At 36.8% G+C, this 23,916-nt stretch overlaps 2 protein-coding genes and 3 non-coding genes across 5 annotated transcripts in view; 1 reads left to right on the top strand and 4 right to left on the bottom strand.

The window, feature by feature from the left end:
* Positions 1 to 152: 152 nt before the first annotated feature.
* On the top strand, positions 153 to 18,876 carry LOC124636788 (aldehyde dehydrogenase, mitochondrial). The gene is made up of 11 exons (XM_047172937.1): positions 153 to 345; positions 1,804 to 1,952; positions 3,243 to 3,339; positions 5,335 to 5,503; positions 8,662 to 8,810; positions 9,324 to 9,426; positions 11,783 to 11,959; positions 12,404 to 12,522; positions 12,933 to 13,097; positions 13,834 to 13,968; positions 18,063 to 18,876. Exons 1-11 carry the CDS (start codon positions 247 to 249, stop codon positions 18,231 to 18,233), a joined length of 1,533 nt encoding a protein of 510 aa, XP_047028893.1. The 5' UTR covers positions 153 to 246; the 3' UTR covers positions 18,234 to 18,876.
* The window catches only part of LOC124636787, a 27,633-nt gene continuing 22,589 nt past the window's right edge, over positions 18,873 to 23,916 (bottom strand). The window contains exons 11-14 of the mRNA XM_047172936.1: positions 22,886 to 23,022; positions 21,595 to 21,700; positions 20,530 to 21,007; positions 18,873 to 20,238 (exon numbers count right to left, since the gene is read on the bottom strand). Of these exons, the coding sequence (XP_047028892.1) occupies positions 19,552 to 20,238; positions 20,530 to 21,007; positions 21,595 to 21,700; positions 22,886 to 23,022 (1,408 nt within the window). The 3' untranslated portion in view covers positions 18,873 to 19,551. The remainder of the gene's footprint in view (positions 20,239 to 20,529; positions 21,008 to 21,594; positions 21,701 to 22,885; positions 23,023 to 23,916) is intronic.
* On the bottom strand, positions 21,402 to 21,520 carry LOC124637233. The gene has a single exon (XR_006985198.1). It is a non-coding gene; the product is annotated as a 5S ribosomal RNA (ribosomal RNA).
* On the bottom strand, positions 21,954 to 22,072 carry LOC124637232. Its single transcript, XR_006985197.1, has one exon. It is a non-coding gene; the product is annotated as a 5S ribosomal RNA (ribosomal RNA).
* On the bottom strand, positions 23,041 to 23,159 carry LOC124637231. The gene has a single exon (XR_006985196.1). It is a non-coding gene; the product is annotated as a 5S ribosomal RNA (ribosomal RNA).

The following is a 23,916-nucleotide window of genomic DNA, read 5'->3' as shown; positions in this document are numbered from 1 at the left end:
TTATATAATTAACATATTTTCTGCCCTTTGCTGGTGGAAGCATTATTTGGAAAATATAGATTCCATTTTATATATTACCGAAGCTGTCACTGTCACGTTCTTCAACCTAAGTCACTGTCACTGTCATAACATCAAAAATCGGAGCAACGCAACGCCAACGCGGTGCGCGGGAACTTGGAAAACTGCCAGTTTTGCACTTGCCAGTTCCGTGTTCGTAACAGTAGAATTAGCACGTATTTCTACAACATGTTACGCCAATTAAGCAAAGTGGTCCAGCAAAAGGCGAGATTCGCTACAGCTGCGGTCCCTGCTCCTCAAACGAACCCAGAGATTTTATACACCGGGGTGCGTAATCATTTAATTATTATGTAAACAATTTCTTTGCCAACGTGAATCAATAAAATAACTTAGGGCTTGGAATGTTGAATTAATATAGTTAATTAATGCTAGTAGAACTGTAACAATACGGAATTTTACTTGTCTATTATAATAGTTAAGAAGTTATTTTGGGTTGGCTTTAGTATCGTTTGGCAGGCGGACGGGGCTAAAAGTGGTTAAATCTGGTAGAGGGTGGGTCTCCGATTATAACGCTACCACTCTTGTTACAAGGTAATGGATATTTTTCGAGAAATTTACAAAAAATGTTTCTAACCTCAAATCAGATAAAACGCGTAATGTCAACGTTATTCGGTAAAACGGAACGTTAAAATGGGCGATCGACAACCGAATGTGTTTTAGTATATCGTCTGTGGTGTACAAATCCGTGAAAAGGAACGCAAAAAATAAATAAATGTCTCTGGTTAAGTGTCATTTGTGATTAGCTGTCATTAGTGTCATTCCGTATCTCTTCGAGTTGCGTGAATGTACTATGATGTTATATCAAATAACATCTTATTCCTCTTAGTATGCACGAGCGAGCGAAGCGAGCTCGCGACTTAGGGCACCCCCGACTCGGATAGGTTAGGTTCGAAGGGGATGGCGGGGTCTGCAAGACCCCGCCATTCCCTTCGTGGTTATTTTTTTTTAAACCACCCAGAAGTAGGAGCCCCGCGTAGCGGGGCTCCGTCGACTTTGCCTTTGTTCGTATTGATTAGAAGTACTTGCACTTAATTTTCCGACCGTAGTGGGTGATTATAGTGTTTTGAGGTTAGGTTACAAATATCTATTTTTCTCAAAAATTATGCGTTACCTTGTAACGGGAGTGGTACCAGAGGATAGGGGTGGAGCCCCCCACCACCCTCCCCCCCTTTTCCTCCCCCTCCGCCTGCCAAACGATACTAAATTTTTACCGGTCAGCTTGCCGGCACCCAAACATTATGTTTTTACAGTATGATATACAGATTGATATAAATATTCAAGGCCATGTAACGACTTATTAGTTGTTACATTATTTAAATATATGTATGTAGGTACAATTATAATATTTTTTATTGAATAATATTAATCTACTCTAATCTACTCTAGTACTTGAAGAAGTAGGAAGGTAGATTTGTAAAGCATTGCATGTGGTAGGTACCTACAAGAAAAAAAAATGTTATTCACTGGCTAATTGATATGGTTTCCTCATTCCAATTAATTAATATATGAATAAAGTGCTCTAATTCTGGTCAGTGGGTCGTCTTAGGGGCGGAGTAAACATTATGATAATTTAATGCAGATTTTATAGTAGATTATTGATTAAAAATAACATTAAATCTATTAAGAAAAAGATTTTGTACAATTATTTTCTAGTCTCCCAATAATTTAAAGCTAAAAATAGTTATGTATATCTCAGAAATTATCATATTATCTGCTTAATTTTAGTTATTCATCAACAATGAATGGGTGAAGTCATCGGATGGCAAGACGTTCAAGACTGAGAACCCCAGCAATGGCAAAGTGATTGCAGATGTACAGCAGGCCAGCAAGACTGATGTGGACAAGGCTGTCAAAGCGGCTAAGGATGCCTTTAAGTATGATTTTTCTTTTGGTTTTAGACAAGTATCTCTATCAGAATATTTATAGCAAGCATTCAGATCTTAGGGTACCTGGGTAACAAGGAGCTATATAGGTACTTACAATGTGTTATAAAAACCTTGTCCGATTCATGAAGGTGTTAAAAAGTCCCTAAATGTGATTATATTTGAGCTATCATGACCAATATAAAAGTGAAAAGAAAATGCCCTAATGACTTCACACTGTTATTATTCCGCTTTTTTGTATGCTATACTACCTGTAATCTACTTCTTTACAGATCGACTCCATCCAAAGATTGTCTGGAAGAGATCGCTTTTAGTGATAAGACCGCCTATTGTACTTGTCTACTACTTGTTTGTTATGTCCTTCTATGTTTGTTATTAATGTACAATAATGAATATTCTATTCTATTCTTATTCCATAAAATACGAAAATCGTGTGGTATTAATCTATGATTTGCGATAAGTTCTTAAGTTCTTCTTTTTCGAGGGTTTCCCCTTGAAGACAGTTTATCTGAAAATTTTTTTCTATAGATGTAGATGTGTATACCAATATGAAGATAAGATATCGCGGCAACAAGTCATGCTTTATTTACAAAATCTATCTTGCTCGCTATTGCTAGCGGTTTTTTTACGATTATGCACTTGCTTATAACACTACCTGTAAAAAAGTTCTGAACTGCACTTTTTATTCACGCTCTAAATCTCCCTAATCTTGATAAATTAACTGAATCATTGTCTAATTGTGCTAAAACCGTAACTAACGGATTTTCCATTAATTACGAGCCATAAATATGTATTAATCTATAATCTTTATCTTGGCCCGAATGTGCCACAACCATAACATTCATGTGTTTTCAACATAATTCGCGGCTAAATACATCGATGTATTAACAATTTTCTCCGATTGTCAATCAGTTCGAAAGTCATCATCATCCTCCGAGCCTTTTTCCCAACTATGTTGGGGTCGGCTTCCAGTCTAACCGGATTCAGCTGAGTACCAGTGCTTTACAAGAAGCGACTGCCTATCTGACCTCCTCAACCCAGTTACCTGGGCAACCCAATACCCCTTGGTTAGACTGGTGTCAATCAGTTCGAAAGTCGCATTCACAAAAATCTTGAATTGTCCCTCTATGTTATAACAAGGAATTTGATTGTAACATGACCTGATAAACAAGTGTAACAAGCTAACTGATACCAGGTCAAGACTTTCTTGTTCATACTTCTCCAAAGGACTGTTGGAATCATAATATTTTTAAACTATATTTTTATTTATTTTTTTGATAGGCTGGGTTCGCCGTGGAGGAAGATGGACGCCTCCGAGCGAGGATACCTCCTCAGCAAGCTAGCTGATCTTGTTGAGAGGGACAGGACTTACTTGGCTGTAAGTATATCATACCTACTACTGGCCAGTTTCCAGAACAAAACTCCGTGGAAGCTTTTTTAAAAACATAGGTAAATCTATAGAAAAATGAAATAATGAGGGTCAATAGTAGGTATATGGTGTCCAAGAATTGTCTAGGTTCGTACTTAGTTCAACCTGTTTAGAGATTAGTTGACACCTTTGCTGTAGGTTGACGATATTGTGTGTAACTTAAATACTTAGATTTACCTATAAATTGAAATGCGAGCCTATCGACATAAAAAAACTGGACTACACAAATTCCTCTTATACACGATCTACCTACTTAAATCGCAAAACCAGTTTCATACCATAGATGGAGACATTAAGATTTCCTGGCATTACTTTAATGACATGTTGTGGCTATGTACCTTAGAATTCCTGCATTTTGTATACCGAAGCTATTTATGTGAACAAAGTGCATTGACTTTCCTTAATGCAAGCGTGCATTATACCGGCATAGCATGTAGGTATGTGTAAATATAGCAAATTGCGTAGAACTATAACTCGATGACTTAGCATTTTTATCTGAATAAACAGTTCATATTTCTCACTCTTTAATAACGCTAATGATTTATTGTATTGTATAGTCTGTTTTTAGGTTATAGGTAACCATAACAGTCGGTATTCGGTATTGACATTGACCATTATTTATCAAGTACTTACATATTTATGTTTTTTCTTGCAATTATGTCATTTCTTTTTAGAGAATAAGTAGATATAAATGTAATATGCTGTAACAACAGCTAGATAACACTAAGTATGTAGGTAGGTAGGTACTTATAAACGTATCTAATAATATCTGTTATGTTTATCATAACCCCCTGATAGGACGTGACCTAACGCTACCATACATTTTTGATTACTTGCGCTTGTAAAAGATAATTTTGAAGCTGACTGTCTAACAATATAATGATAATTAAATTATTTTTACAGTCTCCATAAATTATAGCCAAAGAAAACCTTTCCTTAACGCCATCAAAATTGTTTTTGCTTTTGAAACCAGCAAACATCAAAATATGAAGAGCCATAAGATGGACCAACTCGTAATGCAACACAAAGGTGCACTTTATCTATAAGTATAGACTACAGACGTTGTCTGTCTGTAGTCTAAGTAACATTTTTGCATAGGTAGGCGCAGACGCAACCTGCTCTCGTCAAGTAGCTTTCCCGTTCATTCAACTTTCTGGTTACATAGGTAGGTATGTGTACTAAGTTACAAAATCTACTGACGATAAGTAGCTACTTATTTATTATTTGTACGATATTCAACAGTAAACGTAGGATTAACACCAAACACAACATTTTAACGATGCCATAGTAGGTAATTATTTCAATGACCTACTATGGCATCGATAAAATGTCATGAAAAAAAATACTATGTAGGTACCAAGGTACTTATATAAAATTGCCCATTCCGTGAATCGAACCCCTGATCTGGTTCTAGAAGTCGTATTTCCGATTAGATACTTGACGGGTGATTTCTATCACACGAGCAAAAATATTTTAGTTTATCTTCTCTCATATCAACCAGCCATTTGATTGAAATAAATATTGCAACTGCAACGTGACTGTAGGTCAACGATCTTGTTTCATATCCCGTGATTAATAAGTCCTCGCCAGCATTTTATGTTATTGTCTCGTAAGGGACCTACTAACTTGCATATTTTTGTATGATTCGACACATCATTGCTATTTTATGGTCATGCTAAGAAACTACTCATTTTCATGGTTTTTACCCTCGTTTAAATAGCATTAGCGTTATTTTGCATTGTTTTGCAATAATGTCCTAATAAAAACCAATGCCAGTTAAAAAACAACTGAACAGCCCGATTCTAAATTCAAATACCTTGGCGTTCCCTAAACAGTGATAAATGATTTTGCGTTAGACCATTCGTCTTCTGTAATGCAACAATTTTATTACACAACTTTTAACTATGTTCCGCAAAAATTCTCAAAACCCTCTTATTTCTCCAGAGTCTAGAAACCCTGGACAACGGTAAGCCCTACACGGCGGCTTACTACGGTGACGTGCAGGCAGTTATCAAGAACTTGCGCTACTACGCCGGCTGGGCCGACAAGAGTCACGGCCTGGTCCTGCCAATGGACGGCAAACACTTCGCTTATACTAGGCATGAGCCTGTTGGTAAGTGTAGACATGCTTTTAAAGTTCTTAATTAAAGTAGAGGAGCTTCTGGCTGGTTGAGCAACGGTTGTTACGGTCGGTCCCTGGTTGGGTGAGCATCTTGTTATTACGAGTTTCTTGTAATATGTATCCTGTGAGACTGTATTTTGAACCCAACAACTTGGGAAAAGTCTAGGCAGATGATCCAAAACTAAATAGAACATCTACTTTTAATCGGATACGGTCAGCGTGTCAAATGCATGGTACCTATATTTATTTTTCAAACTAGAGCAATTAGATGAATTTTAAACAGCCAATATTATGTGTAAGTAAGAAGGTGTAGGCAGCTAGGATAGCACCACGATAAACCATAAGATTGGCATAGAGGTCATCAGTTTTTTTTTTTTTTTTAATAAATTAGTGTTAATTAAAGGTCAAAAAGTAACAGGCCTTTTTGAAAAGAAACTTTATGAAGATGACACAAAAATCGTGAACGACTTTTATATTATGAACTTGATATAAAAAGCTAGTATGTGGCTCAATTGAAGTCCCAAATATTCTATACTTTACGAAGCCATGAATTAAATCTACACATTCATGTAACGTCGTGATTGGACATCATGACAGTAGCGACAACAAACAATGATATTTATCCAAGCGCGGCGGAATGGGCGTCAGCACAATAGTCAATAAGCCTTTGTTATCAAGTCAGACACTAAATAAGTGATCAGTCATCCTACTATCAGCCGTTTACTGAGGATTACAAAATATATCAGTCCATTGCTTTGATCCAAGTGATGCCAAATTCTAAAAGTCTTCTATATGTATATAGGACCGCCCATTAAGTCATCTAGATCAAAAATAGAAAAATTGGTGTACATATGAAATAATACTCTATCTGTCCGTTTTGTTTGTGCGACGTTCCTGTAACATTAAATAAACGTATAATATGGCCGAATACAAATATCCCGTACATCTTATCATAAGTAGTGTTGCCCAAATGCAAGAACAAGACGAGACTTAGCCAGTCTTGGTCTTGATCTTGCGCCAATACACCTGGTCTTGGTCTTGGTCTTGGTCTTGCGCACCCAGTCTTGGTCTTGGTCTTGGTCTTGCAGCAAGACTCTTGCAAGTCTTGCAATTACCTATTAGTCTATTACTATTTATTAAAGTTTACTTTAAATCTTAGAAAAACGTATTAGAATTGGAACATTGTGAGCTTGAATTAACATAGCCATAGTAAAGATCAAGCAGATTAATAAATAACTGAAGATTTGATAAGAAATTCGAAAAATCAACTGACCTATATGTCGTTTTCCATGGAAGTAACTGTTTCTTAATAAACATTTATGATTTTTAAGCTTACATTTGCTAAAACATGTAAAAAAATGTAAGAAATATAATGACTAAATGTACAATAATAGTACCTAAGTAATTAGTTTAAAACCATATAAGTAATCAATATTATAATATATACTTACTTCTTCTCAGTCGGGCACTCTTGACAGAGTGGTCGTAGCTGTTGATGGGCAGGGTTGCGGCGCACTATCGTCGGGAGCCTTTAGGGCCGCTGCACGTCGCACGATGCCCCTCCATTTTTGCTGGTTTTCGGCATCGCGAACACATTGTACCGCAGTCGCTTCTGTTGTAGCTTTAATGAGGTCGATCCAGCGGGTTGGAGATCGACCCCTCAGTCTTGTGCCTTCTATACGGCCTTGCACTACAAGCCTCTCCATTGAGTTCTCATTTCGAGAAATGTGCCCAAAGAACTTCAAAATTCGCAACTTACTAGAATGAATTAATATGACATCTACTACCTATCCTTACCATTTTATCCTAATCATAATACTATTTGCGTGATCAGTATAATGTATTCATTTTCATTCTAAGCACTCTGAAACTTATTTATTCTTTGGAACACCTGTAGGTACTCTACTAGGAAATTATAGTAAAGTACAAAACCTTTGATGCCGCATTATCAAAGTGCCGATGGTTAAAACATAACTATGCATGCACTCAGTTTGATTTTAATAGATATTTTTTTATTCGCTATGTTTATGGTATTAGTCGTAATGCGCATAGGTGCGCAGTTTTTCATATTCTTTGATACAGTTTTTTGCGTCTCATAGAATTCCTAAGCGTACCTACCTATACACCGAACTGTTACACCTAACTACTCAGTGAAATAGCGCTAAGTCCTAGCTGCAAGACGCAAGAGTCTTGCAGGCTATGTCTTGTTCTTGCTCAAGTCTTGCACGGTCAGTCTTGGTCTTGGTCTTGCTAAAAATACGCGGTCTTGTTCTTGGTCTTGGTCTTGCAAAAACGCAAGAACAAGACCAAGACTGCAAGGCCAAGACTGAATTTGGGCAACACTAATCTTATCTCTGTGTAAAAAAAAAATATGTAAATCGTCCAATCTGATCAAATATTGATCTGCTAAAATATATACAAAATTATTGGTACATTTTCCAGTGAAGGATTTTGTATGATTTTGAACAATCATGGTACTTGCGATAAATAGCGTCGTTTCGATAAACTATGTTTTGTCGCATCATCTTAGATAATTTGATTAGACACTGTTATTGAATGTATGACTGCGTGTTTACATTGATTTGTATTACTTACATGTTTATTTTGTAATACGGTTAAGGAAAACTTATAAATTATCGCATTTATATGGAAGTAAAATAGACCACATAGTCTTGTTTACTATTTATGATGTTTCAATATTTATTTTTAAAAGACACTTCGGTGCTGAAATAAATTGTATTAACTGTTTAGGTGGACAACGGTCCACCTCGTTGGTGGACACCTCGTTGGTGGACAGACGACCTTATAAAGGTCGCCGGAAGACGCTGGATGCAGGTCGCTTCCTGTATCTGTGGAGATCAAAGGGGGAGGCCTATGTTCAGCAGTGGACGTCCTATGGCTGAGATGATGATGATGATGATGAAATGTTTAGGTTTAGTTATTATAGTCGCATTTTTTAACCGCATAAGATTATACGACGTAAATCAGACAGAACCAGTGTTCCATACTCTAATCTTTGTCAACGCTAACCTACATACACCATTGACCTCTGTGGTGTTAAAAGCCTGCTTGCTGTATCGATAAACTAATGAATACTACCTTTCAGCACCTAACCAACAATATCTAACTATTAATTAAATATACTCCAGGTGTATGCGGTCAGATAATCCCATGGAACTTCCCTCTCCTGATGGCAGCATGGAAGCTAGGCCCTGCCCTAGCGGCCGGCTGCACGGTCGTCATGAAACCGGCCGAACAGACGCCTCTTACTGCGCTATATCTCGCTCAGTTGGTTAAGGTGAGATAAATAAGCTATACTAATATATAAAGAGGAACATTTTTTTGTTTGTACCATAAAGGCCCCGAAACTGCTGAGCTGATTTGAAAAATTCACACTATTCCCAATTCGACATTTTTCGGATGGTGGACACTCTAAACGCAGCATGATCTTTATCGGACAAGTTGACCACAATTTTCTAGTTAACTTTATTAAACGAATCTTAAAAAATGAAACAGGTATGTACGAAGAGTCATAGTGACGTCATATCGACTATTCCAGGAGTCAAGCATTAAAAAACGCAGCGGCCCCAAAATTTGCGCATTCGAAAAGTTTGTCGGACTCATCGTAAGGAAGGCACTCACAAAGTCTTAAATGTAAATGTATCAAAAAAAAATTGTTGGCCGGCCTGGGGACTATAAAGTTAATGACTTAAAATCTTATGCATGTTACCGTTGAATGCACTTTTTACCCAAATACTTAAAACACAGAAACTTAGGATATAGCATTTTAATTATTAAAATATTCTTTCAGGAAGCTGGTTTCCCCGAGGGTGTTGTGAACATGCTGCCCGGTTTCGGCGACGCGGGCGCAGCTCTCGTCGACCATCCCGATGTCGACAAAATCGCTTTCACTGGTAAATATTACAATATCAATTAGTTGTTATATGGTTATCTAGCTGCTAAGCTTTAAATAGAAAATGTTTGGAGAAGTATTTTTATCAGTTTATCAAGTCTGTTAGTTCTTACATAAACATAATGAAGAATATTGTTATCAATATTATGAATAGTGCAGTCATTGAAGCGAAAAATACGGTCTAACCTCCGAATTTTTTTACTGTGAACCGATTTGCATGAAATTTTGGTATTAGGTTCATCTTCCCCTTAACTTCAAAAGTGAATATGATTTGAACTCCGCCACCTCCCCTGGGGGCGGTTGACACCCCTTCTTTTTGGTGAATATTTTTTTTGCAAAATAATCTCGGATATCGATAGAAGACCTAATTTTAAGCTAAAGTTGTCTTTAAAGTTTTTAAAAAAATCCAATACTTTTCAAGTTATTGGCAATTGAAAATTCCCAATTTTTCACGTTTTTCATCGGTTTTTTGCAAATATCTCCAAAAATATAGGTTTTATCGAAAATTTATAAAGAACAAAATTGTAGCAGGTAAAACAACGAACAATCTGTTTTTTTATAAAAGGTCCTAAGTGCAATATTAAGCTAGATATTAAAGATCAAAGCCGTTTTTTATTTTGTCTGAAATTTAATCGACGAAGTTTATGCCATCTATTATTTTAGTAAGTTGATCAATTTACCAGTTTTATTATTTTCCGGTGACATATATACACATTACAATAGTTGTGACTCTTTATTATACTGCCTACTTTCACATTGCTCCAAATATTGACACTCCGAAGTTTTCAGTTACTAAGTAGAAAAAAATATGACAAGTTTTTGGACCGTAACTCCTTCAATTTTCATGCTATCACAATTTATAAAAAAACACTGTAAAAGTAATTAAGAGAGCTACAACATCCATCATTGCAATATTTAGTAAAGAACTTTTTTCTAAAACGGTGAAGGGTTAAAGTGCTTAAGAGAGGCTGTGATTGCGCTGCCACGTGCTCTTTAAACAATCATATCTCCGTCAATTTTTGTTCGACAGAAAAAACAAACAAACCAAATTGTTTGTCAGAAAAATACCTAATTTTTTTATCAGTACACTTTTATACGTATCTGTCGTAATTTTTGAGATATTATGAAAAACAAGTGGGTTTTTCTTTAATTTGAAATTTTGTTCTTTTCGTTAATCGTGACTTTTTTGAAAAATATCTGTCCTGAAGCAGCCAAACTGATACTATCTATCAAACTCTTCATAATAAAGTTAATCCTAGGCGGAATACGATTAATTTTAATTTTGGTGGAAATGGCACTTATGAAACCCATTGATTTAAAAGAAAAAATATAAAATGCTCCCCTTATTTGCAATACAGCTCACTTATTTTACGTGCAAAAGACTTTTAATAGTACTCATCTTAAAGCTTATTTCAAGCACTACAAAACCCATTTGTATTCGAATGCATAAAATGCATCTACTCGCCGCTACATGGCATTGACCACAACGATTAAATTTCAGACAAAATAAAAAACGGCTTTGATCTTTAATATCTAGCTTAATATTGCACTTAGGACCTTTTATAAAAAAACAAATTGTTCGTTGTTTTACCTGCTACAATTTTGTTCTTTATAAATTTTCGATAAAACCTATATTTTTGGAGATATTTGCAAAAAACCGATGAAAAACGTGAAAAAATTGCGAATTTTCAATTGCCAATAACTTGAAAAGTATTGGATTTTTTTTAAAACTTTAAAGACAACTTTGGCTTAAAATTAGGTCTTCTATCGATATCCGAGGTTATTTTGCAAAAAAATATTCACCCCAAAGAAGGGGTGTCAACCACCCCCAGGGGGGGTGGCGGAGTTCAAATCATATTCACTTTTGAAGTTAAGGGTAAGATGAACCTAATACCAAAATTTCATGCAAATCGGTTCACAGTAAAAAAAATCGTAGCAATAATGCTTCAATGACTGCACTAGAAGGCGTCTTCAACAATGCAAGATTAATTCTATAATGATACTTCCGTCCGCCAGCGGTTTCACCCTCGTACCGTAGGTAGGAACAACTCCAAGCACCCAAGTTAAAGTAGCCTATAAACTTCCTCACAGAATCAAATCAAAAATCAACAAATCGGTCCAATAATTTCCGAAATTAGCTTCAAGGAAACAATCAAACTTTTCAAGACTTTGATAGTCTTGCAAACCAGTATAGTAATATTGGCTTTGGCTAGTTTCACACATATAAAATCCATAAGTATATGAGTTCAATCAAAGCCAACACTTATTATCACAACAACTATCCCCATGGAAATCCGTTTTAATTCTTATTTATTCCCACCAATATTGATGTTCATCTTTATTTTTCTATCCCCTAGGTTCAACCGAAGTAGGCAAGTTAATCCAGCGCAACTCGGCTGGCACAGTGAAGCGCATTACGCTGGAGTTGGGAGGGAAGTCTCCTAACATCATCTTCGCGGACACTAACCTTGAGAGAGCGGTGGAGGCTGCACATTTCGCTCTATTCTTCAATATGGGACAGTGTTGCTGTGCTGGTATGTAGAGCATATTTATTTTTTAATTTAATAGCATTTATTTGATGCCATTTGGTAGCGTAACTACTTGTTCTCGTATGTAAAGCCGGCTTTAGACTGGCGGTCGTAGTCGAAGAAAGTAGGTACACATTAGTACGGAGCAAAATTGACACGAAAGACAAAGTAGTTGCTTGATACATAATGTGTGTGAAAAATCCAATCTTTGACAACGCAAACAAATAAGTATACAAAAACGCACATACCTGCTCCGTTCCGTCGTGGGTAAAAAACACCCCCTAGTTGAAAACCTCTTCTTTTTTTATGATAATGTTCAAAAACGGGCACCTAGCAAGACACTGAAAAACCCTGAAAGGCCTTTGAAAATTGATTTTTTTGAAGGCATGTAAAAAATATTACGTTCTTTAAATGTTCTGAATAATATAACGATATATTCATATTGACCAGGTTCCCGCACATTCGTGGAGGACAAGATCTACGACAAGTTCGTGGAGCTGTCCGCCGAGCGAGCCAAGCGACGCGTCGTCGGGGACCCCTTCAAGCCTGACACCGAACAGGGACCACAGGTAGGTTATACATCATTATACATGCAATATTCTACATTATATAGTTATACAATGTTATTACAGCCTTGTTTCTACTCCATATTCGTTTAAAATGGCAAAACCTGTTTACCAAAACTCAATTATGTATTTAGCAGTGAATTTTAATAACCTATCCCTATTAAAATGTCCTAACCCTCTGTTGATTTGCTTAGTAGAGATAGTAATTTGAAGTTACTGGTGTGGAGCTAATGTAATTAGTTTTTTTAAATTTTGATTGAGACAGAGAGTCACTTTTTGATCTTTCCAAAAGTGAATGCGTATTCTTCGTAATGTAGAACGTTCATAGTTGATATTTTACAAACAGCCAATAGTTTATTGATTTAAAAATAAACGGTAGGGATAAAGAACTTACTTATTACCTTGATTTCCAGATCGACCTAGAGCAGCAGACCCGCATCCTAAACCTGATAGAGTCAGGCAAGCAGCAGGGCGCCAGGCTGGTGGCGGGCGGCGGCAAGGGAGCTGATGCCGGCTACTTCGTGCAGCCCACTGTCTTCAGCGACGTGCACGACACCATGGACATCGCCACCACTGAGGTCAGAACCTTATACAGTCAGCCAAGCAGGGAAGCTACACTACCCAAATAACATAGCCTGGTACGGGAAGAAGTTTCCCCGAAACGCTGGTGTAGCCGTAGCCAGCTAGTATGAAAAATCTACACCACTTGAGAGCAGTGACTTCTAATATAATGAATAAACTCAAAGACTATTATAAGGGCCCGATTCTCCTAAGTTAATGTCAAAATCGAATAGAAATTGACTCGCAATATGATCGCAATAGCAGTTTTAACCATATCGGGCATTCTGCTACTAATATAAGACGAATCGTATTCCAACGACATTCGATTGGTTTGCGATTGGTCTGCTATTTTGGTGATTTTGGTCTATACGGTAGTTTGCTTTGCAATCATATTGCAATCGTAAATCATTTGCAGACAAAATGATTCATTATTGAATGACAGAAAAGGATAAAAACGTTTATGTCAAAGAAAAAATAGCGGAATGCCACATAAGCTTCAATCGTAATCGAGTCGGGATTGAATCTCAGGCGAACGTGAATCGTATGTCGCTTAAATAAAATTAGGAGAATCGGGCCCCTGGATCTATTTCAACTTTTAAATGAGCACTTTAAGTAGTTCCAGTGTAACTGAAATATAGCATATTTTGCTTAGTGATTTAGCATTCTGTTTGAATTTGCTAGAATCAATTACAAAAATGCTATTATTACGTATGAGTCTAGCTAGTCTACTTAACAAAACACTTCCTCCCACAGATCTTCGGCCCCGTGCAGCAGATCCTGAAGTTCTCTCAGCTGGACGAGGTGGTGGAGCGAGCCAACAACTCGCTGTACGGACTCGCGGCCGCTGTCTTCACACAGGACATCGACAAGGCTAACTATGTAGTGCAGGTATAGATATCATTTTTTACAACTTTATATTATGTCCTAGATCATGTATGTGTGCGTTCGCGCAGCGGAATGTTGTTGAATTTAAAGATTTTAATTATGCAGATAATTAGTGTAAGACGTCCTATAATTGTGTATGGTAAATAAAAATTTGTGTGTGCAGCCATTGTGGAGAAAGTCACCAAAAACAGATTCCGCTGGGCGAACATTGGCGAACGTTGTCCTGGCGGAACTTTTTTTAATCCATAGACTTTAGAAGAAAAGAGATGTGTCCGAAAATTAGTGTGTATTTGTGTATAATTGATTATGTATGAATGAAATCAGAGCATGCATAAACTTCGGAGAAATTCAAGTTTCCGCTACGCGAACGTTTGGCCATTAGCTAGTTTTCATATAAAGCGCTTACATAGAGAGCTGTAGATTTTTACATTCGTTGTTTTGAATTTGTTTATATTTGTTTAAAAAGCAGATTTAGAAAAAGTCGTAGGATTTAAAAGATAAAAATATAAACGTAAAATACACTTATTAGGTCTTAGTTCTTAAAGTATGCAGTTTGGGGTCTAGATTTTCACGTTTACACAAACCTTGTAAGTGTCTCCAACATGTTGCCAAGTATCAATGATGTTCCGTTAGTAATTAAAAAGTTCTAGGATATTTTACCATGAATAGATCACTGTTTACAAAGCAGTCGAATATCACGACCAGGGCATGCAATTTCGGTAAAACAAAAATTACCGGTAAAAATTCGGTAATAAAAATATTTTTACCGGTAAACCGGTAAAACGGTAATTTTTGTATTTTTTTTTAATGTGATATTATAACAATAAGATTGGGTAGTCTTAAAGCAAAAACTAAATAAATATGCAAAGTATAAGGTGGTAAACGTTTTTTTTGTGTCGTGGGCCGTAACAAAAAACATGTCAGTACCATCCGTACGCGATGTCGCCGACAAAATGCAAGAGAAACGGCTGCGATGGTACGGACATTAAAAAGGAGTGACACCTGAGGACATCGGCAGTGTGAATGTGATACTCAATCTCAATATACCCGGTCAAAGGCGCAAAGGCAGGCCGAAACCGTGGTGGTTGAGTGTCGTAATGAATGACATGAAAATCTGCGAACTCGAAGAGGAAGATGTCTATTCAGGAGGATAGAGCGAAGTGGAAGAAGGAAGATACGGAAAGCCGACCCCGTCACAAGACGGGATAAACGCTAAGAATTACCGTAAAAAATATATTTTTCATTGAAGGGAAAGCCCTTTTTTATGGTAAATCATCAAATGACAGACTCTTTCTGTCTAAAACCCATGTTTTTTAGTAGGCGTTTTATGGACCAGGGTAGCGGTAACTCTTTCGAACAATCCCGCGGCCCCGGCAGGCCTTGGCCCTGCTGGGCCCCACTGGGTTTGCTGACATCTCCCTGAGGAGCCCGTGGAACAACGCGCGCCGCTGACACGGGTCTGTTGTCTATGCAGACGGTGGAACGATGAGCCTCTCGAACTCACCGCCCACAGACCGACGCCTACGGTGGCCGGGAGTCGTCTCTCGACCCTTGGCGCCCGTGGTGTCTTCCTGGTCCACTACAGCGGCTGGGATGAGAGGTGCTACTCGCAGTCGCTCCGCCGTCTCCTTCTCGAGCATGGCTGCTTCGCAGAAGGAGGCGACGGCTTCCCATTCCCTCTAGCTCCGGACCATGGCTTGAACCAGGGAAGGACGCGAAAGGTCGCCGCTGCCTATTGCCTCGACGACAACACGGCGGTACCCTTCCCAGGCAGTGCACACCTGGACTGTGTGCTCCACCGTGTCCTCAGAGCTGTCCGCATGGTGGTGAAGTAAAAGCCCTTGCTCAGTAAGGTCATAGAGTAGGTAAAATAAGCATTAGCTACATTTGTACCTAGTATGAGCTGACAGCTATGAGGAAAAACAGAATAACTGAATGAATACAATTTGTTTAGATTTTATAAATTAAGATGAGAAAGAAGATTTGTATCTAACCTAGAGATAGTTAAGGACACACAAGTTTACTTTTCTAAAAAACAGCAACTATAACACTCTTACAATACGTAATGTATGCAACATTACATTATATTCAGGCTACATAACAAAGATTTGACGTTAAATGAACAATTGCTATATTTTATCAGAAAAACGTAAAAACCGGTAAATTACCGGTTTCATATTATTTTTACCGGTAATTTAAAACCCGCAAAAATGGGCGATTTACCGGTAAAAACGAAACCGGTTAACCGGTATTGCATGCCCTAATCACGACGTTCTAAAGGAATTGCATGGTAAAATGTATGCCAATAATTAGTTTAATCATTCAACTATTCACTTGCAAAATTTCATGTCATTAAATTTAGTAATTAAAGAAAGACAATTATAATACTGACGGAGCATCGAAAACCTACATAATCCGACCAAGTTCGGATAGCTACAAAAAAGCGGCCGTGCCATATGTCTAAGAAACGTTCTTAACTTGGAAGGTTAGTATATTTATTAATATGGTACAGTTGCGTACACAAGCGTTAGGAAAAAATAAAACAATTGCATTTCTTGAATGAAAAATATTTTTTTAATAATAACGCCACTATCTACGACATTTTAGTTAAAGTACGTAACGTTTATTAACGTTATTTTTAATCACGCAGTTAAGTAATTTATGTAAGTAATAATAATAAAAATATTTTGTGCACGGATATTTAAATAGAGAAGTACTTGTTAATTGAAGATTTATTTTTATCGTAGATAGTGGCATTATTATTAAAAAAATATTTTTCAATCAAGAAATATAATTGTTTTATTTTTTCCTAACGCTTGTGTACGCAACTGTACCATATTAATAAATACTAACCTACCAAGTTAAGAACGTTGCTTAGACATATGGTACGGCCGCTTTTTTGTAGCTATCCGAACTTGGTCGGATTATGTAGGGTTTCGATGCTCCGTCAGTATTATAATTGTCTTTCTTTAATTACTGAATTTAATGACATGAAATTTTGCAAGTGAATAGTTGAATGATTAAACTAATTATTGGCATACATTTTACCATGCAATTCCTTTAGAACGTCGTGATATTCGACTGCTTTGTAAACAGTGATCTATTCATGGTAAAATATCCTATAACTTTTTAATTACTAACGGAACATCATTGATACTTGGCAACATGTTGGAGACACTTACAAGGTTTGTGTAAACGTGAAAATCTAGACCCCAAACTGCATACTTTAAGAACTAAGACCTAATAAGTGTATTTTACGTTTATATTTTTATCTTTTAAACCCTACGACTTTTTCTAAATCTGTTTTTTAAACAAATATAAACAAATTCAAAACAACGTATGTAAAAATCTACAGCTCTCTATGTAAGCGCTTTATATGAAAACTAGCTAATGGCCAAACGTTCGCGTAGCGGAAACTTGAATTTCTCCGAAGTTTATGCATGCTCTGATTTCATTCATACATAATCAATTATACACAAATACACACTAATTTTAGGACACATCTCTTTTCTTCTAAAGTATATGGATTAAAAAAAGTTCCGCCAGGACAACGTTCGCCAACGTTCGCCCAGCGGAATCTGTTTTTGGTGAATTTCTCCACAATGGCTGCATACACAAATTTTTATTTACCATACACAATTATAGGACGTCTTACACTAATTATCTGCATAATTAAAATCTTTAAATTCAACAACATTCCGCTGCGCGAACGCACACATCATGTATGGCGGTATAGCTCAATATAGACCTGGTGTGGGAGTGGCCAAACGTAATTTATCTATCAGCATTTCTTGAACTCACATAAATGTAACGTGGTTTAATGTAAAATGTATAATAAGAATGAAGGGCTTCTAAATACTTCTTATCCCACTCACACATACAGCATCACATAGAATTGAACATAATATTGCCATTTACCAATTTGTTTAGATTTAATATAAAATTATTTTACCATCTAAATTATTTCATTCATATAAATTCGAAGCATAAGCGAAAATCATGTAAATGCAATATCAATAACACAAAAATCAACTTGAATTTTAACATGCTTTCCAAAATCATGTTTGTATGTTTATATGTTTTTTTGTTATTTCCAGCGACTTCGCGCCGGCACAGTGTGGGTGAACGATTACAACGTGCTAAGCAACCAGGTTCCCTTCGGCGGTTACAAGCAATCCGGCATCGGACGCGAGAACGGACCCTACGGCATCAAGAACTACACGGAAGTTAAGGCTGTCATCACTAAACTTACTGATAAAACATCGTAAACATAAGAGTAAAATTAAGGTGAAATAGTGAGTGTTTGGTGAGGAGTGGTAAAAGTTATCAATATTTTTATTCGTACTGGCGTAATTTTATAAAGCCTTCATACATTCAGTTGTATTCAAGATTTTTTCCAGCAATTTTTGAAGGTTTTATTTGTTTTAGTAGTGATATAATAAATATCGATAACTTGTTATCTAGTGCTAAGCATTCTGTCTCACTCAAGACATTCGCACAAATATCGTAATATGTATATTTCGATATGTATTTTGTACGAATTCAACTCACAAATTATTGAAGAATAATTCGTAAGTTGTATCGTTATTAATGAATACTCTATTTTTAATGCTCTGTAAATGTTAATTAATATTGAACACTAAAAAAGTTAATCTATACAAATACAATTTGTGTCGGTAAACTTTTGCATTTGCTATTTTATGTGAACAATGTTTTGCATTTACCCGGTAAAGAGGCTGAGATATGTAGAACCAATGAAATTGATTCCAAATGTCTTCCAATATAGACAAGTAAAACGTATGTATCTTATGAAGCACAATGTATATTTCCATTAATCATTGTAAAGTGCCATTTACTTTTTTCTATGTTATCCTATATTTTTGAAGAAAAAAATAAAAAGCCAAAAATTAAGTACAAAGTTTTATTTTTAACAGTTACATCTAAAATCAACCACACAATTAAGTAATAATAGCATTTAAAATGGAAACTTTATAAATGAACTTACATTTTGTTTTAGAAAATCAAAGGACCATAGAAAAGTACCGAACAAGGCAACTAATTAAACCTTTGGTTTGGTTTATTTAATACAATTTATAAAACGAAGATTAAAATATTCAGATTAAAAGTGCTAATATTAAAGTATAACAAGGCGAAACCTTTATAAGGTGCATCTAGTCTAAAAATCACAACAGTGGAATGTATCAGTGCCACTTACTCTAAATCACATAGCCTTGCACTATTAATCACTAAAAAGATACAAATTAAAACTCGGAAACAATCTAAAATAAGAAAACCTATCAAATATCTTTGGGTTTTCTAAATGCGAGTACAAATTGGACGGCTGAGTAACATGATTGTGATAATATATCAGCGACATTCATAATTAACGATTTACTAATAAAAGAAGGAATACAAAAATCTAACAACTTTGTACTTGTCAAACTGGACATTTCGAATACAATCGGTGAAGAAAAATACAGTACTTTCGTCTCCTCACATCAAGCAGTAACGTAATTTGTACTTATGGCTTCAACATTACTGTTAACATGTAAATATAAATTCTTAATTCTGGATCAAGAGAAGTAATCAGTCCTTATCCTCGTTTAGATTAGAGAGGTTTTCTTCGGATATCTTTTCTAAGCAGCCGCAATTCAGTGAAGATTTGTTGCTGTTCGCGATATCTTCTTCAATCTTTTTCTCAAGTAATTCGAAGTCGTCGTGCTCGGCTTGGCATTTGACACATTCGTCAGAGGACGAGTCCTGGTAACACAGTACATTCTCAATGTTCACCTCGACTTCATCAGATTTGTCGCAAGTGGGCAAAGACGGTGTGCTGTTGCTTAGCACGCGAGATTGTAAGTTGAGTCTCGGTACAAATACTTCGGATTTGGGTCGTATTCTGTGTTCGGGGGGTTTCGATTTGCGTACGAAGCTGGGTGTTTGTGCGCGTTTGTCTTTAGGGAAGACGCGTTGGATCCTCTCTTCGACAAGAGAGATGCTTCGCTTGAAGACGACGGTGTCCTGGGGGCGGTGGTCGTGGATGCAGCCGTCGATGGCGTCACGTGACTCGGTGTCGGAGTTGTCGCAGCGGAAGTAGATGGTGTCGCAGCCGTTCTCCTGCTTCACCTTGATGAGACAGCAGTCGTCCTCCTTTTCGCAGAGGATCTCGTGCAGGGAGCCGTGCAGAGGGATTAGCTTCACTTTGCCGCCGAAGTTTTCTTGCATTGTTGATAAGTCGTCGTCTATGTACAGGTCCTCGGTACTTCTAGCTTCCTGTTGACAACAATACGAAAATACATTTGTTTGAGACTGATGGTTATTGATGTTACTGTTTTTATGTTATTGCGTGAGACCCAAAAGCCGGAAATACATAACACTTAATGTTATAAAGGCGAAAGTTTGTGAGTTTATATGTGTACGTATGTTTAATATTTGTTCCTACACGAACAAACGGCTAAATAGATAATGTCAAATGAAATATAGGATTTTTATCAGCGTGCGGGAAGAACAGCAGGCGGAAATTCTTAAGTAATTTAATAATTAGTAACTTTCATTGAAACTCACCTGTAAAGCATTGAAAGCCTGGCACCTCTTCAAAGCGTTGACAGTCGGTTCGTCAGTGAGCGTGTCTTCCATAGACTGGTTCATCTTATCTTTAGTACTAACGTTGTTGTTCGCGCCATCACAGATAGTCACATTCACACAATTGTCTAAAACCTGCAGACTGTTTTCTCCGGAACGAGTAAAAGTGATTTGTAGTAAAGGTTTATTATTCCCGTTGATTTTCACACGGGAGAACGACTTCATCGGTTCTTTTTTTGAAGTTTTGTCTTCATTGTTGAAAGACTCCATGATGTTAGCAACTCCTTTGTTAAGGATGTCTTCATTCTTGGTAGGCATAGAGGAGGAAGAGGCTTCGTCGGATATCTCTTGTAAAAGATGTTGGAACTCTTTCCGTATCATATCTCGGATAAAGTCTTCGATGCTCTTTGTATCGGTTGATTGGTCGGTTTGTTCCGATTTTTGGCTTTCAATTCCCGTCCTGAAAATAAATATTTAGGTAAATTTAAAAATAGTTATAAAAAATAGTATAAAAAAACAGTTAAATAGCCTTAGGGTTTTAAAGGCGGCGACATTAAAATGGAACTGGGCCGGACACGTCAGCCGAATGCATCCGGAGAGATGGGCCATTATTATCACCCAGTGGACACCTCAGGATGGACACCGTAGGCGGGGTAGAACCCGGTAGAGATGGCGTGACGAACTAGACGCGTATCCATAGATGATACACTATTAAATTAGCTATACCTATCGTCCGGATTGGTGGACACGGTCGAAAGATCGGGAAGCGTGGAAGCGAGACGGGGAGGCCTTTGCCCAGCAGTGGGACACTACAGGCTAGATATATATATATGAAAAATAGTTCAAAAACAAAAAGCCAACGTCACGCGGTGTTCCCAGGCGGTCACCCATCCAAGTACTGACCGCGCCCGATGTTGCTTAACTTCGGTGATCGGACGAGAACCGGTGTATTCAACGTGGTATGGACGTTGGCGATAACTTGGCCATAAATTATGATCAATATAAATAATCCTTCTTATAAATAAATTTTATAAATTAATAAATTACCCTCTTTCCGAGTCACTTCTCCTATGTTGATGTTCGGGACTCCGTGAAAAGTTGACGCTCTTAGCGATAGTTTCCCTTGCTTGACAGAATTGGTCCCAATTATTCCCTGGAACATTTAATTTTTTAGTTAAATAAGTTTCTGGGCAGCTTCCCGCATGTTTCGAGTCGCCAAAAAGTTTGGCGAGACATGTCGAACACACTCAAAATCATAAGATATGACAATATTATGTTCACCGCATAACCTAAGCTGTTCCCTTACTGAAAGAATAAGCAGGAATTAATTAAATTGATTAGCAAAATCAAAATTAATAATTTAATTACAAATCTTCAATATAATATGAAAAATAAATATGGCAAAAAGCCAACGTCACGCGGTGTTCCCAGGCGGTCACCCATCCAAGTACTGACCGCGCCCGATGTTGCTTAACTTCGGTGATCGGACGAGAACCGGTGTATTCAACGTGGTATGGACGTTGGCATACGCAAAACCGAATTTTATGTAGGCTATCAACTATGTATCTTTTATGCTAAGAGATAAGATAAAACAACAATAAACTAATATTATAGTAACCTAAACAGATAAAAAGTAAGTTATTTTTCAAGGCTGATAAGATCAAGTTTAGTGTGTATTTTAAGGAATGCATCTAGAATAAGTAAATTAAAAAATAGTTATTAACAAATACAAAGTATACTTACAGCTTGCAAATCTTGATTTTGACATGAGGATGTACTAAACGCTACATTTTGCAGAAAAATAAAAGCCCCAGGCATTCAGTAAAATTTTATTGTACCAACACCGTTTGTGACAAGCATGTTAGTAGTTAATCATATCATAATCATTAAAAACAGTTAGTTAAGCACGTATGTTAAGTAAAACACATTAGTTAGTAAAGTAAATGAGTGATTTCCCAATTCTTTTGGAGGATTTTGGTTTTAGAAGATTTCAAGAAGTAAATTAAACTAAGAATAATAAATTGAAGTGTAATATTCTTATGGATAACTCGTCCTTTCGACTTTGAATTTCGTTTTTTTATTTATAAACCCACCATAATCATGACTAATAAATTTTTCCCAATCAATTTTTTTTTGTACTGAATTTATACCAATTCTTATATAATTAATCATCTAGTTTCAAATTAAGCCTGAAAAGTATCTCTTTATTTAAATGAGCAAGTTTAAATATAATTATTATGGTAAGTATTATTTTTTAAATTCTAATGCAAAAAAGACCAATGTTCTGCTTTTCCAAAAAGAAAAGTACTTTACAAGGTACAATTTACAGGCGACTGACCATTTTTTCCGTTGCCCGGGGAAGCAGGACGCGTGCGATATATTTTAGTGCCCGGTTTCTTCATATTCAATTGAGGCAAAGATTTCTGCAACGTGTCAACGCAGTGGGACGCCGGCTTCACCGCAACTATCTGGCTTCTGTAACAAAAAGCAAAAAGCCAACGTCACGCGGTGTTCCCAGGCGGTCACCCATCCAAGTACTGACCGCGCCCGATGTTGCTTAACTTCGGTGATCGGACGAGAACCGGTGTATTCAACGTGGTATGGACGTTGGCATACGCAAAACCGAATTCAGTGTTTCGTATCGTATTTATAACGTCACATAGAACTACATTCTCCCCTCAACTTGACAAAGATTAGGGGGAGATTAATGTTCAAAGTACGCGATAAACGGTTTAATGCCGTGTGTAAAGGGAATAAGATGAATGTACTACAAAGCTTCGGTTTTTGGAGGGTGGTCTGGCGTTATACCATCTTTATTCCACAAACTATTAAGCTTAAGTACAATTTAATTTTACGGTGAACACAGTATAGCCGCTCATACTAAGGTACTTAAGAAGAGAACAAAATTGAGCATAAAAATATTTTAGTGATGATAAGATTATTTAATTGTTTACCAGAATTAAAACAAAATTTTCTAATCAAAAAGCCAACGTCACGCGGTGTTCATCAATCATAATTTATGATAATTTCCTTCAGTATGGTTTTATAAAGATTCTGTACAGATTCCTAGGAACATGTCCCTACAGTGGCGGTACTACCATTTTGAGTTTGGTATCGTTTTTATGACGTCACTTAGGTCTACATTCTCCCCTCAATTTGACAAAGATTAGGGGGAGATTAATGTTCAAAGTACGCGTTATGCGGTTTAATGCCGTGTGTCTAAGGGATATACGACGAGATGAATATACGACGAAGCTCCGGTTTTTGGAGGGTAGTCTGGCGATATACCATCTTTATTCCGCAAACCATTTGGCCTTAACTAAATTTTATTTACTGTGAACAAGGTATAGCCGCTCATACTTAAGGTTA

The sequence above is a fragment of the Helicoverpa zea genome, chromosome 15 (assembly GCF_022581195.2).
Source record: "Helicoverpa zea isolate HzStark_Cry1AcR chromosome 15, ilHelZeax1.1, whole genome shotgun sequence".
In the NCBI taxonomy this organism is placed as follows: domain Eukaryota; kingdom Metazoa; phylum Arthropoda; class Insecta; order Lepidoptera; family Noctuidae; genus Helicoverpa; species Helicoverpa zea.
This window is presented reverse-complemented; position numbering and strand designations above follow the sequence as displayed.